The 17,495-nt window shown below is 38.5% G+C and overlaps 1 protein-coding gene across 10 annotated transcripts in view; it reads right to left on the reverse strand.

The window, feature by feature from the left end:
- CPEB4 (cytoplasmic polyadenylation element binding protein 4) overlaps nt 1-17,495 on the reverse strand; it is an 86,262-nt gene that overhangs the window by 33,075 nt on the left and 35,692 nt on the right. For 7 of the 10 annotated variants that reach the window (XM_034779710.1, XM_034779709.1, XM_034779712.1 and 4 more), the window contains one exon: nt 9,234-9,315. In XM_034779710.1, the coding sequence (XP_034635601.1) occupies nt 9,234-9,315 (82 nt within the window). Of the gene's footprint in view, nt 1-2,494; nt 2,620-9,233; nt 9,316-10,345; nt 10,371-11,927; nt 11,947-17,495 lie in introns of those variants that run through there. The other 3 variants (XM_034779714.1, XM_034779708.1, XM_034779715.1) reach the window with 3 other exon arrangements.

Genomic DNA, 17,495 nt, shown 5'->3' on the forward strand with positions numbered 1-17,495 from the left:
CACTCAAAAGCATAAGGTCATTAATCTGGTCTATCCTGAGGCAGCAAGTTAACAAACGCTCAAACACTTTCACGGAGACATTCTGCCATGAGAATAAATCTCTGGTTGGTTTAAAACTTGCATTTATCAAGGACCATTGCTCTAAAAACACAGATGTAGTCAAAAAGAAAGTTTAAATTACTTATTTCTGTTAAAAACAGCACAGCAAATGCTGCCAATCAACATTATTTCAAGAAGAAATTAAGGTAAGAAAATGAAGGACACACATTTGGCACAAGCCAAACAAAACTCTCAATGTCAGAGGCAAAATGCCAACGGGGGGAAATAAACTCTCATATTAATAATTCATCCCAAGTGATCTACTGTACCTCAAAAACTGTATTTTAAGCATCAAAGAACACTCAGGAATCAACTTAGCATAAAAGGCAATTTACTTCTTACAATTACTATAGTGTTTTTAAACATGAACCAAAATTTAACTCCTACATTTTCAGTCTGTTAATTTGGCCTGTGTTATGATCCTGATTCATTATATCTGCTAAATACAAAACAATTTTACTCAAAGGTAATATCTTAAATGTCAGGTTCCGGGGTTTGTTTTTTTTTACAGTGGTCATGGGGTCATGTGTGACACTGTAGAAAGGAGGCTCAGATATCACTATGATGGCTAGCCTTTTAAAAGCCTAACTCAGGGGTCAGCAACCTACGGCACGCATGCCAAAGGTGGCACGTGAGCCGATTTTGCCTGGCACGCGGCTGCCAGCCCGGGTCCTGACCGCCAGCCCCGCCCAACCCACTGCCGGCTGAGTGAAGGGAACCCCAGGCCGGCAGGAGGCTGAGTGGGGCTGGCGGCCGGGACCCCAGACCGGCGGCAATCGCACTCCCCAGCTCCCCCCTCACCGTGCTTGGGTTCTGCAGCTCCCGGAAGTGTGAGCCACTGCCCCTCCCGGAGCTCCCCCCCTCCCGCTGCCTCAGCACTCTGCGGGGGAGGGGCTGTGCATGCAGCAGCCAGCGTCTGACCAGCATGAGCATGGTAAGGGGAGTCCTGGGGGGCAGTCAGGGAGCAGGGAGTGGTTGGATGGGGCTTGGGAGTCCTGGGGGTCTGTCTGGGGGTGAGGGTGTGAATAAGGGTCGGGACAGTCAAGGGATGGGTAGGGTCCTTGGGGGCAGTTAGGGTGGGGGGGGGTTTCAGGAGGGGGCAGTCAGGGGACAAGGAACAAGGTTGGCGGTCCTGAGAGGGGCAGTCAGGGGGTGTGAAGTAGGAGGGAGTGGATGGGGGCGGGGCTCCCCCCCCCGTCCTCTCTTTTGATTGTTGAAATATGGTAACCCTAGGCGAGGGGGAAGCCGGGGGGGCACATGGGGCATTTTAGCATGTATTACCAGCACGCGAAACCTTAAATTAGAGTGAATAAATGAAGACTCAGCACACCACTTCTGAAAGGTTGCCGACCCCTGGCCTAACTCAGTATCTGGTGCCTAATCTGAGATACCATGAAGGAGCCTGATCTTCAGAGGGTGAGGCTCACCATTTTCTGAAATCCAGTCCCTATATTTTGTCTCAAGTTAGGCACTCAAAATCATTGTCACTTCTGAAAGTCTTGACCTAGGTCAGGTCCTACGGGTTTTCCCAGAGCATCTTGTCTTCTAGTCCACATAACTATCTTTTAGACTAAGGGACAATTTCTGAGTTAATTTACACCAATGTAGACTCAGAGTTAACTCCACAGTTACATCATTATAAATGAGAGCAGAATTTTGCCCTGTTTTCTTTGGAGACAAATGTCTCATTCTGTGCTGGCACCAAACGTAATCACAACGTACATTAGAGATCAATTTTAACCTTAAATATTTTTTGTTTTTTTCAGTCCTGAATTAGAATATGGGGAAGATGACCCTTTAAACTATTCTCCTGACCTGAAGAAGAGCTCTGTGTAAACTTGAAAACTTGTTTCTTTCACTAACAGAAGTTGGTCCAATAAGAGCTATTACCTCACTCACCTCCTCTCTCTAATCTCCTGTATGTTTTATAGTTTAGTGGGAGATGCCAGTTGTGCATGTATGTTATGAGTGAGACTAACATTATGAAAAAAATAATCATGGGGCTTGCACGTGACTTCAAGACTCCAGCCATTTTTAAAAGCTTCTCCATTTTTACTTAAGGTTTACATTACATAAACTGACATGATAGCAATCCACAATCCAGCATGCCACCAGGAAGTACAAAACAAATGATCACCTTTAACGATGGACTTCAAAAAGGGATGTGCTTTAAGTAGCATTACAGTGAGCTATTCACTACACATACAAGCCAACGTGTGCGCCCCCCACCCATGCTCCAACAGGAATCTTCCGAGTTGGCAGCAGTTTGAAAGCAAGCCAGAGAGAGCTAGCTAATGTTACATTTGCAGTTTCATTATTAAGCTTCGCAGTGACTGCATGGGATACCACAACCCCACAAGTACACCCTCTTCCTGCATCCCAAGAGAGAAGTTACCTTGTGCTGTACAATCTTCATACGCAAATTAGGACTGCTCCTTGTATTACAGGCACTTAAGAAAACAGCAGCACCACAAACACAACAGACCAGGCACAGAAAGAAACAAGTATTTGGGACATACCATAACAGCAGTAACTGCAGGGGAGTCAAGATCATTTTCTTCCTTCCTACACTCCCCACCAAGTCTTTGCCCCCTCCCATACCCACTACCACACACAAAAAACCCTTTGCTTTCAAACAACAAACTGTATTTCAGGGTACTGTAACACTTATACAAGCTGCTCCAATTCTTTCTGGGATTAAAATGTGCTCTCACCTGCAGTTCACAGTACTTGGTATCATCCAGCCACCTCAGGAGACTGAGCACTTTCCAGAAAGACAAGCAAGCCCTAAGGAATCTTTCAGTTTATTTCTTCATAGAAATTTTAGGGTAATGACTTTACACACTGTAGGCTCACAAAGTGGGAGTGGATTTTGTTTTTTAAGTGTACACCGTGAGCTTCACCCGCCTCATGCATATTTTTCCAGAGCTGATCTGATGCATAACGAATTTTTTCTTGCTAAAACTATTAAAATCAATGCCATTTCTATTTTTGCTACATATGGTACATCATGCTAAGATCTCTTCAGTGCAAATCTACCCCGAGTTCAGATTGAGACCAAATTCCGTGACAGCTAGCTACATCAAGACAAAAGTTCACTTGCAATCATCAGTCTTCCTATTTTTTAATCTACAATCATTCGAGATTAGGCCAAATTGCACAATTTGGAGTGGGGTTTGGTTATCCTTCTCCTTTTTCCCCCACCCTGCAAAAATGCCTTAAGAAGTTCATCTCAGATCTGTTTAGGAGCGCAAAACAAATTCCTTCTTGATTTCTAAATCTTAGAGTAGTTTATATATGGGTCATACGCACGTGACTACCAGTCTCAAAGGAGGACCAGGAACAATCAATATATTAAACCAGTGTCAAAAAGAGAAAGTCCTTGCGCTGTCCATTTTAGTCTTTCATTTACCAGAGTACCAACATTATTTCTTCCACCTGTCTACTCTGTTCTTTCTGCTTGCTATGAATTTTGAGTTCTTCCAGATTTAAAAAAGTGAAATGATCACAATCTAAGGTGATTCGGGTTTGTTTTTTAAATAGAAGAGTGGTCAAAAATTGGCCAGATAATAGGCATAAGAATCGTGAAAGCCAAGACCTGATGATTGATCCTTACTTTTCCTTTATTGGTTTAAAATCAAACCTCCGACGTGGCCTTGATTTCTGTTAGCATGTCTGTTTATTTCATTTTGTTAAAAACCAAAACAGAAAATTACTTCTTAAGAGATTATAATTTAGCTATTTTTAAATTAAAGGCTCTGGGAAGAGCCAATAAGATATACAGGAGAGGTTGGGGAGAACCAACATACAGGTATAGGAAACACTGCATTTTATATATACATACATACAATATGTACACACCCATACAAGTTGTAGAAATAAACATGTTGTAAACTAAAAATAGTTAAAGGGACTTAAAATAAAGGCTTGTAAATAATTCAAGGACTAGGTCGAATGATGAGTTAGTACATTAACAACATTTGGCAAGAGTACAAATCCTTGACTGTCACAAATGAAGAGTCCGGCAGTAGCATCCTAACCCATTTGCAATGGACAGTTATAGGACTGGAATCCTTTGTTCCCAGGTCAGGATTGGCAGAGTCATGGTGAGGGGAAAACCAATGTAGTGTCAGGTCTAGCCTGTTTCTTAACTTGTCTATTAGACCCTAACTTATAGGTATTACATTCACTTCCATTTTAAAAGTGAATAATTCATCTGCTTGTAATCTAAATTATATTATCAATTAACTCAGAAATCCCATGGGTTCTTCATTTTTATTATGACAAAGTGAACTTGCAGGATGACCACCAGTGACCTACAGGCTGCAGTCATTTAATGCATAACTCACAAGTACTTCCTAATCATGGTTAGGACAAACTGGGCCAGTATACCACACGAGGGGAAGAGGCAGTTAGTTTTTCAGCATTTTATATTTTTATGTATTTCAGTTTCAAATGAGTAATGATCTTTTTTCTATAAATTGCTCAGAGAAGAGGGTGCACAGATTGGATCATCAGTTCAGCTTTTTTATAAAAAAATGACAGGCATTCTGCAGCTCCTCTTTCACCCAAACTAATATATAATACAAAAGGCTTCACTGATTATAAAGCTATATTAAGTGCAGGTCTTAACGCATGGGTCTGAATACCCTCAGGATCCCAGAAGGGTACTGTGTAGCACTCCCAAAGCAAAACAAAGGAGGAAAAGAGGAGTTGTTTTTGGCTATTAAGTTTAACACCCCTGCTCAGCATAAAAATATGTATACTTCTGTTTTTGTAGATCCCTTTAGGATACTGACAAAAATCAAACCTTAGGGTGTTTTTTTTTTTTTTAACTGATTATGCATGGTCACTCACTCTGGCCAGAACGATAGCCTTATATATTATTATTAGTTATTTATATTACCGTGGGATCTATAGGCCTCAACCAGGATTGGGGACCATTGTGCGATCATTAACACATGATTCTTTGTGTCAAATATATTATCTGAGCATATATTTGAGGAGCCAGATAGGATGTCACAAAAACAAACCACATTCCAAAACACTGCACAAGAAAATGCCAGTTAATTTCTTCCTTCCCAAACATTCAGAAAAATCTCTGTACAAGTCATCCCAACCCTTTGACACAAATATCTTTTCCATAGGATCATTATGGATCGTCACCCATTTTTAAAAATCTAGTAGTTTTTCAGGACTTGAAGAGGCTGATGATTGTTCTAGAAATATTACTACATGTAGCAGTTAACCCAAAATAATCCATTTTGAGAAACATCAGGTCTTTGAATTCCATTTTCAGGTTGCCTTCCCCCCCATCCGATTTTCAGGCAATGTGCACACCATCTTCACATCTACCTCCCCGCCCGCCCCCATGCACCCAATCCTTTTCAGTTTTAGTCTACTCTATCCAAAGCCTAGCTTTTTCTCACCCTAGCCATCTTTAGCCTAATTTTTCCAATGTATCTCTCTCATGCAGCTTTAGAGCTGATTCACATCTTTTCCTTTGGCTGTTTCTAGACAGACTCTTTTACAACAGTGCTTTGCAGTTCTGGAAGCATGTATGCCAGCCTGCTTCTCTAATCCCTTTCACTTTGCACCACTTCCAGGAAATAAGCGCCAGTCCCATAGCCTGGAAAGAACAGAGGTTCAGGATAGTCACTAAAGCAGCAAGTCTGCCACTACACAGCATTTAAAGACATTTCATTCTAGATGAAAGAGGGACATATTTAGTCAGCCGTCTAGTGTTACACCAATGCTCAAACTGCAATCTGGAAGACCCAGATTCAAAAATCAGTCTCTGGATCTCCGGCTCAGCTGAAGGCCGAGTACAATATAAAGAAGATGCAATTAGTCTCTAGGGAAAGGCTTCTGCAGATTGTCATTGGCTATGTAGAAGTCAGCACGCTCACTCTCGTGGATAAAAATAACATACTGAAATGGCAGCTGTTCAGGAAAGGAAATGGGGATAGGATTCGAGGAAGAAAAAAAATGAAACAGCCACAAATAAAAATATTTGTTATCACATTTTACAAAAATCTCATCAGGATTTTAACACTGAATCTAATAGTGAATCAATGCTATTTTCAAAATGCTTCTCAAGGATCCACCAAAAATACAAAGCATTGCCTTGTTTGTATGCTTAATATTGCAAGCAAAGAACAATTGTTACACTTATTCATAAAGAAACCCAAGATTAGTAAATGTAAGACTCAATCACTAAGTAGTCATAACAGAATATAGATTTTTTGTTTAGTTTTTGTGATTGTTATGCTGTAGACTTCCAAACCAAAAAACTACCACTGTCCTGTACATCCCAATATGAAGTCAGGCTATCACTTAACCATACAGGCGTTTCTGTCAAAACCTTGAGACAATGGTCCCAACACTATGATTCCCAATCCCTAAACATATTTCCCCCCAGGTCTGAAGACTTTAAAAGGCTCACTTGGTGTATTTTAATATTTTTCCTTATTTCTGGAGTGCATTGTGCTATGAAAGGAAGAAGTAACCTGATTTAGAATACCGACACGTAAATCATTGTTAAATTTTATCAAAGAGTCAGAAGTTAGCAACGAGACCTATTAGATCATCCGGTCCATCTCCCTGCCAATCCCAGATTGTTTCCTACAGTATGTTTGCTAGTGCTCTGTCCAGTCTATTTTTAAAGTCTCAAGCAATGGAACTTCCATCACTTCACATGGAAGGCCAATCCAAATTAGTTTAAAAACACTGCCCATGAAAAGTAACCCATATAAAAACAAACTGCGTAGCTATTTTTATGGATCAACTTACATAACTGCAGGTATTAAAAAAGGACAGCAAGACTATAAAATGACAACCACAAGTCATATTTTAAGATTCTTACCTTCTGCTGATTCTTTTCAACATTATTCAAGCTAATTCTTTTTTAAAAGGCACATTCCTTAAAATACTACAGCAAATAAACCACTGCACAAGCCTGCTAAGCTATAATAGCAGAGAACAGGGATTTATGTACAAGTTTCATGAAAGTAACTTAAAAACATAGCCCAGGAAGTACTATAAAATGGAAGCATTGTTAAGGCAAGTATATTTTTAGGGCTATTAACCTTAAAACATCAAAAAGGAATATTATAGTTTAGAGTAATATAATGTCTAGCAACTAACGAAAATACAGTAGAAAATTTCCCAGAATAATATCTGATTGATGTTGCTGTGTTCTGATTATGCAACAATACACAGAGCTTTATACCAAATATAGATGATTGTGCACTGGGGATTAACAAATCAAGCTCAAGCAAGAATTTGTAAGCATCAGAAATATACACTATTCTTTGCTGACATTTATTCCACTCTTTGAACACTTTTCACTTTAAAGTAAAGAGCCATTTGAAAACCAAAGGACTTTTTCAAAGCAGTTAAACCAATCAATCACAGTACTGTATAAAACTGCCCTTAATTACCGAACATGACAATATAGCAACCTTACTTTGTTAGAAAACTAAATTTCCCTTAAAAGCTGAATTTGGTCTGCAGCCACATCACTGTGAGCTTGTCAGATTTAATCAGCTACAAGTTGGATTGGGCCCACCTCATAGCTGGATGAAAGGCCTCCAAGCAAACTCCAGGTGCTTAATTTAAGTGGGACTCTTGACTTTTGACTCAGTACTGAACTAAGGCGCCATTATGATGCTAAGGTATACACAGGGTACTGTGCTCTGATGGCCTGTGGGGGGGAAAAAAACGCAACAACACCACCACCACCACCACCAAGGCCCTTGCAACTTGCTATTATTAAAGAGTAGCAAACCTCAAGGATTATCCTGGAGTCTCCAGGAATTAAAGATTACTGTTTAATTGAAGATTATGTCATGTAATGAAACCTCCAGGAATATATCCAGCCAAAATTGGCAACCTTATTAAAGAGCCAATGGCACTGGTACCCTTCTCCCCACGGGGAAAGTTTTTTGTTTTTATTTTTAAACTCAGTGGGAGTTTTGCCTACTTAGCACTCCCTTGTAGTTTCAGTTGGAAAGTTATTTCCTGCACTGAATTGTCACGTAGCTGCATTTCACCCCAGAGCTGGATGCAAGGACTTTTAGTATACAATCCCAAAGTACTTAACAGATGTATTAGATGAGAAGCACTACTAAAATGCAAGTCACTTCAATTAAGAACACAAACCTTGGTGTTCAGGGAAATTTATTTTTAAAGACTACCATAAATCTGTTTTAGTGGCCTCAGGTCAATAACAAAAAATTGTGCAAAAACCTTGCGGTGGATAAATAAGAGTACTCAGACAACTGTAACCCTGAGACTGAAATTGTAAGATTAGTGTTTAGCACTGACCTGCAATGAACTAAACTTCAGGGTTTTACAGCATGTGCTGCTTCTATTAAGCAATATATTAATGTGTATTAAAAGCATTTTCAGAAGACAGTTGTTTCTTTAGTCGATATTTTCAGAACACTTTATGGGAAGCTTAAAACTCATTTCTTTTTAAATCTTTCACTTGCAAAGTATACTGTTCCTATATATGTAAGCATCTCTCATTCCTGAGAGCACAAGAATGTTCAATCTTTACTCTGGAGAAAGTATTGCATCAGGAGAACCTTATAATTCAAAAGGGAAATGGACATAATTACGCAAGTGTGTGGCATAGTCAATGGAAAGACTACTTGAGACAAAGAGTTGTGATGAAATAGCTTAGTACTCATATTAGACACTGGGTTAGTTAAATAAGTACCGAAGACGTATTTTTTGCAGAGACAGAAGAGCATATGTGGCTGAAGAGGGAAAACACTCAAGTAGGTTGGTATGTTTTACCTATCTGAATAAGATTCCAGAAACTGGGAATTTTTACATGCTGCGCATTTAAAAAAAAAAATCAACACAATTCAAGCCAATTACACAAAAGAATGCCTTGTGCTTCCATTTTGTAGTGTCCTTGATCAAGACATTAGACACACAAAGGTGCTCACTTGCATTGACACCTTCGTCTCTTGACAGAGAAGGAAAATGAGGCCTAGATGAGTTGACCAACATGCAATATGCAAATCATACTTAGTTGTTCTAACAAAAGACAAGTTTTGTATCCTGCCCAAGCACATCATCCTAATTATTTACTGCAGGAAACAGTCACCTTCTAAATTTACCTTTCAGTGAATCATTTTCAGCTCTCATTATGTCAATCAGCGAGTTCTCCAGTGAATGCATGTCAAAAGTTCTTGCGCGATCCTGCAAGTAAACACAAACAAAGTCAGTCAATTTAGACAGCAAAATGCTATCCAAGGCTACCTCAAATATGCAGAAGTTTCAACTCCACCCTATGTCATTAGATCAGAATTAAACATATACAATGAAATTATATTTAAAGTAAAACTACAAGACTCTTGGGCTTTTATTGAGTAACAGTAAATACATATCTGAAGTTTCAGTTTTGCATTAGCAACACCATGAACAAAATATCTGATAACAAATCAAAGTACAGTTTTACTCCTAAAAAAGCCTCATTGCAAAAAGTAGTTTTTAAAACATTTAATTAAAATAAGACAGCCTGTATTAAAGCTCACTGCAAAGCAATCTCTTTTTTAAAAAACAAAAAAACAATACGTTTATCGTACGGACACAGAGCATTTATTTTGCCAGCCATAGAAATACAGTCAGAACTGATACTGTTAAGAGGCCAAGAAAATTTGGGTTGCTTTATGTTTGTTTTACGAAAGAAAAGTAATGTAAGATAGGAGTGTTCAGGTATATTTTAGAGTTGGCTGGAAAATGGAAAAACAAATGACACAAAAGTTTGTTTTCCTTCTTCATCAATTTAGTTTCCATTGACGTTTTCAGGCCAGCTGAAGTCTGGAGGCTGAACTACTCCAAAAAATTTGCCAAGTTTAATACTCTCCACCCTCAAATAAATCCTGTTTGAAGCAATGAAACGAATTGCAATTTAAGACCCCAGTTCAAGAAAGCATCCTTGTTAAGGAAAGCACTTACCAGTTTAAACTATGCTATTACAATACAATGGATGTTAATCCAGTGCTATACAGTTATTTGTCATTTCAGAGTCTGCACAATTAAAATTGAAGTTCACAGAATTCCATTTACTGCAAATATTGGTGCCAAACAGCCTCGTTTTTTGGTAAAAAGTTAACATTTTGTACTTTAAAATTTCACTGTCTACACCCAGAACTTTGCAATTTTAAACCAACACTTAAAAACAAAGCACTAGACAAACTTTAGAGACAAGTTGACTTGTATACATTACCATCACACCATCTTGATCCATTTGAAGTAAATTTACCAAGGATTTCTCCTTAGCATCATCCTTTAGCATATTTCATAGGTCACCCTTTCTTGACTAAAACAGCCAATGCTCAACTGAGGAGAAGATCAAAGTTCACACATGTCTGTCAAAGCCACCTCTCTGGTTATCCAAGTTAAAAGTAATGTATGTCATTTACGTAGTACCAAACCAACACCAAACACTTTGGCCAAGCATTATGGTTCTCAATTTCTTGATTTTAGTGTCTATATTTAACTTTCATGTTTCAATAATAGAGTCTTGCAAAATTACAAGTGTTCACTAGTCCAGGCACAACATATATTGCCCCATGATTAAATAATTGAGTCATCACCAAAAAAAGTTTCCCCACAATCACCCCCTCCCAAGGAAACAGGCAAGTAGAATTTTGCTAAACTGCATTAACAGACATTGCATTTAATTTCTGTGTTCAAAAAGGAGACCACCTCTAATCCCAAGTGTTATATTTTGTTCACTTTCCAAGAGAGATTCACCTTTAACCCAAAACCAAGACCAAGTGCGGAAAGTTTCTGCCCATAAAGAAACAAGAAAAGTTATAAGCAACTCTAGATAGGAGATTAGAGTAAACTTGTATACAACTATATCAATTATTACCCACCAATGTAGGGGTTTAGTTTCTCTTTACATCTAGATGCGAAGCTAAACTTTTGCAAAGTAAGTAGAGCCAGATTTGCTCAGTATTTGGATGAGAAGTTTAAAAAAAAACGCATAATATGGTGCTGTATATTCAATAACTGATATTTTCATTTGCCTCAATATTGAAATACTGCTGCCATTTTGGCTGGGCACTATATTGCAGGAGAGTCAATCTTTAAATGAGAAACTGGGTCATGGCCTTTTGTGGTCATTAAATACTCCGTGGTATTTTAAGAGTAGAAGTGGTTGGCTCTGGTGTCCTAGCCTAATTCCTATTTAGTAAGTCACATTCCTTCCAAAAACAAAATAGTAATTTTAACTGGGAATTTATTTTTCACTTCCCCCTCAAAATAAAAACCACCCCCAACACCCACAACTGTGTATGTTGCTGCCACAGAATGGTTCAAGTTCTCCTCTCCAGAGGCAGCTCATTACAGTAGCATGTAGATGATCCTTACAGAAAGTATGGCAAAAAGACGAAGTTAGCTGTACTCCGGTCACTAACAGGACAGAAACATTTACCATACTAATATGGCCAAAATTCAATTTGCTGGGTATCTGCCTCATCTTTTCAGTGTTTATTTTTCTCACTAACCTGTATTACAAGAGAGCACACGTATCTACCAAAAAATACTAGTTTAGGAACATTTGGTTCCTTACACTTTTTCCCTCCAGCTTCACATTTGTTTCTTCTCCCACTTGTTTCTTTCCTCACTGGTTCTTTTAGTTTCTTGATTTGATATTTTTGTCCCTGGTTCCTATAGATTTCAAAGTCTAGTTATAATTCTAACTCCTCCAAGCCCTGGTCTGCACTACAAACTTATGTTGGTATAATTACATCACTCAATAGTGTAGAAAATCCACACCCGTGAGTGACAGTTACACTGACCTAACTCCTGGTGTAGACGTGCCATGTCATCAGGAGGGCTTCTTCCAGCTCTTCTCCCTCTCAGGGATGTGGAGTACCTAGGCCGACAAGAAAAGCTTTCCCATCAGCCTCTTCACTAAGCACTACAGCAGTGCAGCTGCACTGGTGCAGTTGTGCCACTGCAGCACTATAAGTGTAGATAAGCCTTACATTTCCATGAAATCAATTTGAATAGTTTACAGAGGTAAAAAGGTGTTCCTTATCCTTATTGACTTGAATGGGAATAGGTATAATCCATGCAAGTCAGAAATGACTAAAGGCAGACATTATCTCTAAATTTTCAAACTGTCTGTATTGCTTCCATTCAGGACTGTTTTTTGTTTGTGTGGGGGGTGGGGTTTTTTTAGGGGGAGGGGGGCTCTTTGTTTTTAAAGGTATTGTAGCACTTTCCAATCTCTCAACATTTCTCACTATGTATTTCTTTCTGTTCTGTACCTTATTTCGTTTTTTGAATCTCTCTTTAGCAATAGATCTAGAACTCAGCCTCACCAATATTGATGCAGCTGGAAACTCCCTTGTGTGCATCTGCCACTGCTCCTATCTCACAACAGGGGGAGCATGGAATTTCAGGAGCTTGCAGACCCTTCAGCTGCCACGCTGTCAATGACATCTCAGTTATCTGGCAAACATTTAATCGGAAGAATACTGCCAGGCAGCTTCTGTATATTATTTTGCATGCAATGCTGCCAACAAACCGTAGGGTCAGCCCCAAAATAACTTCTCTCCCCTAAATTTTTAGTGTCGTGCTGAGATTAAGTTATATTATTGAATGTCACAGAGAGGGATTTGCATTCATCAGTTGGAATGTGAGTGAGGGGGGCAGTGTTTGGCATTCAGAACAGAGACAGTATTTAATCATATATAAGGGAGAAGAAAGAGGGAATAAACTGGAAATTCCCTCAAAGGGACAACTAGATTCTTTAATGGAAATTTTCCCTGAGCCTGCTCACTTTCTACCTGTTCCATTTTTAATGACATGCCCCATTTATTCTCCCCCTTTACGATACATGATTTTTTAATGAGGATATCCATGTCTTATAAGCTCAGCTTCCCAAGGTTCCCCACCCCGCAGTTCTAAACCATGCTCATCTTGATTACCAAATAAAGTTACGTGGCTGTGTTCCCATTGGTAGCCACCATTAATGGATTATTCACAATGGAAGGGTGCAGACGATTCTGAAACGTTCAGAGCCTTATCCTCGCCACCCTCTCGTGGTTCCAGTCGGACCTAGATGATGGAAGAGTCTGGGTGATACAAAATGCTGAATACCAAGAGGCCCTTATCCTCCACATTCAGTCATATGTCACGATGAGATTTCTAAACAATCTAGAGCATTCTCAATATACAACTGATAAGCAAGTTTTTTCTCAGGCCTGAGGGAATGCCGAATGGCCTACTCAGCTTAAGGCACTGAGTTGCCTCAGCCTCAATCCTGGGAAAACACAAGTCTTGCTACTGGGACATTTGAAAAAATTTGCTCCTCGGGGTCCCTGCTTATTGAGGGCATTCATTAAAAGGCCACAAACCAAGTTAATATGCATCTTAGCATCATGTGCCTGCCACAAAGCACCACTTATTAGTGAAAATGTAGACGCTAGACCAATACTCTACTCTAGTTATCATAATCTAAGTTGCTCAGTTACCATGGTGGCAAGCCCAGAACAAATACTTTATTTCATGACATCTGATGCTATTGTCCAATTGCAGAATATAAGCAGACTACGTCCCTATTTATACTATGACACACTCACAACAGTAACCCATGTTTCCTGAGTGCTATTTAATTGCAATTTTCTTTCAGCATGACTTCTCAATCACCTGCAAGACATTCAAAACGCAGCATGTCATTTGCCAGTTTGCACAATTATGAGCATTTTGTCCACCCTGTATTATGTATTATTTACATTGGGTAGGATAGACTAGCCTAGAAATACACATAGCACCTTGAACCCAGAGGGCAGCAACAAGGCATAAAACCAGAAAAGCAGATTTATCCCTGAAGTGGATAGAGCAAATATTTTATTGATTTACTTACTTTTTGGAACTACTGGGTGAATCCCAGTACTTTGTTTATTCAATCAGTTGTGGATGGTGCCTATTCTGAAAAGAACAGATATCACAGGGCTCCCAGATTCCTGAATAGAGACCTAAATCTGTGCTGACTACTCTGAAACCTCATCAATTTTCAGTGAGCTTGCACAGTGTTTATATCAGCAAATTTGGTTCACTGTGCAGAGAGGTCCATTAATTTGTCAGGCTAAGTATCAGGATAGTACAATGGCCTGAAGAGAGACAAGCACCATGAACACATTTTTATTTTTAGTAGAATTTCTCTATTAATGTAAGATATTCAATCCTCAATTACTTAAAAGAAAACAGCACCAGTTTTGCTCTGTGCAGTGTTCTAAAAGTTCACATGGTGGTCAGCAAACAAACCAAGAAGTACTTTATCTGAAAATGATAAAAATTAACATGTGAGACTAGCATTGGTGGCCATCTTGCCAAAGAGACATGTAACTATACACTGAATACTGCTTTAACATTACTGCTGTAACACGTAAATATGAAGCGCTGATTTTTAACTCGGTAACCAAATATGGGGAAAAGTTGGTCTTTGAGAAGCATATGAATGTTCACTATGCTGTGATCAGCAAAAATGAGTGTAGTTCTTTCAAGCATACAGTGGGGAGGGAGATTCATCCCACAGCATGGTGTTGTTTTCTAAATGGCCCAATTCACTGAGTGACATTGGCAGTGGCCCCAGGGGAATCCTACTAGTGATCTGTGTGTAATAAATATATGAATGAGAAAGAATGGATATAGGGATAATGATCACCCAAAAGAAAGTAAAATGTCTATATAGCTATAGACATGTTAGCTGGTGGCTGATATTGCTTACCTAAATTGATCCCAAGAAGAACTTTGCATTTCAAGAGTTTGTATTAGGGTATCTGAACTTTTGCTTTGTAGGAGGGCTCAAAGGACAAGCATATTTACCTTTGGCAAAAAAGGACTTTGAGAAATAAGATCCTAATGAGAATCAAATTATAGTCCCAATACAAAAGGCTGCTTTTAAGGTATCAACATTTACATGCTGTAAGAAATAGTGGAATTTATATAAAAACAGCATTGCTTAGAAGACTAATTATAGAAAGGTAATATTTAGCAGGCCACACCCAATTAATACAGCGCTGATATTCTATACCAGTGAACTTTATGCAAAGATCTGGCCAAATCACTCTAAAAAGGAAATGGAATTGCTGGTCTGTTTCCTTCATGCTGCCTAGAAATAATTTCAAAATACATACTGTAACCATGATCATGTGATCTAGTGGTTAAGGATTGAGAGATGAACTCCCGGATTCTAGTCTCAACTCTGCCACTGACTCATGTGAATTTGGGCAAGTCACTTAACCTCTGTGTCCCGTGTTCTCCCCACATCTATCTATAAAGAATATTTTAAGTAATTTGAAATCTATGGTTGACAGGTACTATGTAAGGACAAAGTTTAAAATGGAGATGCTTATAAGTAGGAAACCATTAAGTCATACAATTCAGATTCCATAAGATCCATCTTCTTCCCTTCTTGAAGTCCAAAGGGACCCATACAGAATAAAATCATTTAGAATAAATTATGTATAGTTCATATTGTGAAACTATATGCACTGGAAATTGAACATGAAAATTTGATGCCATGGAAGAGAATGTTCAGCATGGATCTGAACCAAAACCTTAGATCTAAACTCTCCTGAGCTTCACAGACAGTTGATCTGGATTCAACCACTGAAGTACAGGCCTAACTACATTTAATCTGTACCCATGCCATCAGTATCGCCTGACCAATTAAGACTCCAGAAACTGAGAGTTTCTATTCAATGCGTCCCAAGATGAGGCAATCACAGCCATAGTCTGCCAATGCTATGAAAGCCAAACAGTATAAAATCAAAGCCTGTCTGGGTGTGACAATTTGCTTGTAGCAAAGGCTGTGCCCAATATTACAAAATGTGAATTTTTTGAAGAGTCAGGCATCTATAATGATGCAAAGTAAACTGTTGATTTAAGCAATTTATTAAAGATGATGATTAAGCAGTATTTATGGGGCAAGCATAGTTTCATATATCATACTTTACTATCAATTCTATTCAATATATATGGTTTAGTTCTTTGGAGAACCTTCCTTTGCAGAATTGCTGCATACTATAATTGTAGAAAGATTGGCTCTAATTCCTATTCACTGTATGTGCTTTGGAGGTTTGAAGCTTTCTGAAAACTTGTCCTAGTTACCATAATTTAAATAACTGGTGTCATAGCTGTAAAGTAAATATTTACTATTATAAACCAAAGCCTGTTTATTTCTTTATGTTTGCCTTTATAGTTTCTAGTAACTCTATATCCAGGAGTCCCTAACACTTAGTCAAGTGTCTTGGTAGCCTTAGGCAGTGGACATTAATTCCACATTTTTATTTCATACTGAAGTAGAATGATGAGGCTTAACTCAGCTGCTATATACACCCCACCCAGCCCTCCCAGTAAGTGGTGTCTTCCAACTCCCAATCCAGTAACCGCTGAATTAACAAGGCACTGAATAAACAGGTTTTTCCTGAACGGATGTTTCTGTATGCTGATCTGATCATTTTTTATAGCTTCACCAGGAAGAGTAAGATGAAAGCTGGAAAACTCAAGTGAATCAAAAGTGCTCACTCCCACAAAAGCTCTTAAGCTCTGTCAAACTGAAAGAGTTTTTAAATATCAAGAAGAGTCACTGTCCTGTCTATAAATTTCAAATAACATGCCTGAGCCCACTTCTGCTGCACATAAACCTCTTTATGTGTCTACTACTGTACACTACCCAATGTTCTCTGCTCCGTGCTACCATGCTGTGTACGCAATTCATTTTCAAAGAAAAATGCTTAATAAGATTCCTTCTTTTAATCTTAGGAAACATAATTCAAATAGCTTCCTAACAAAGGCCCTCTTTTTAAAAAATCCCTGAGGTCAGAAATATGCAGGAGGGCTGAAGCCTAAGTATAAACGTCAGTAGTAAGTTTATAAAACAAGAACAGTGTTAACTTCCACAGTACTTAAATTGTGTATGTCATACCACATTATACTGCTTTTAATTCCACAGACCAATAGCTAAATCAGTTGGGGGATGGCATACAAAACACTAGTTACTATGCAGTGGATATAGTTATAGAAAATGGGTAAGCAGGTATTTAAAAAAAACCAAATATATGTATTTTAATCTAAAATGATAACTTTATGGAATAAAACCTACTGATAGAATAAAAGTAAACTTTTTCAACAAAACAGGTTGCCTCATCATTTTATGCAATCAGCTCTCAGTCTCTCAAGAGGCTCCTTCAGAACAATAAAAAAAATATATAAATCAAAATCCTGAAGTGAGCAAACTAAAGACCATTAGATTAGCAAGATTCCTTTATGATGAAAGGTTGACAAATGCATGTAACAGAATATTTTTAGTTCTAAAATGCTTTATGAATGGGACTGTTTTAATACACTTATCA

This window comes from Trachemys scripta, chromosome 8 (assembly GCF_013100865.1).
Source record: "Trachemys scripta elegans isolate TJP31775 chromosome 8, CAS_Tse_1.0, whole genome shotgun sequence".
Classification (NCBI taxonomy): domain Eukaryota; kingdom Metazoa; phylum Chordata; order Testudines; family Emydidae; genus Trachemys; species Trachemys scripta.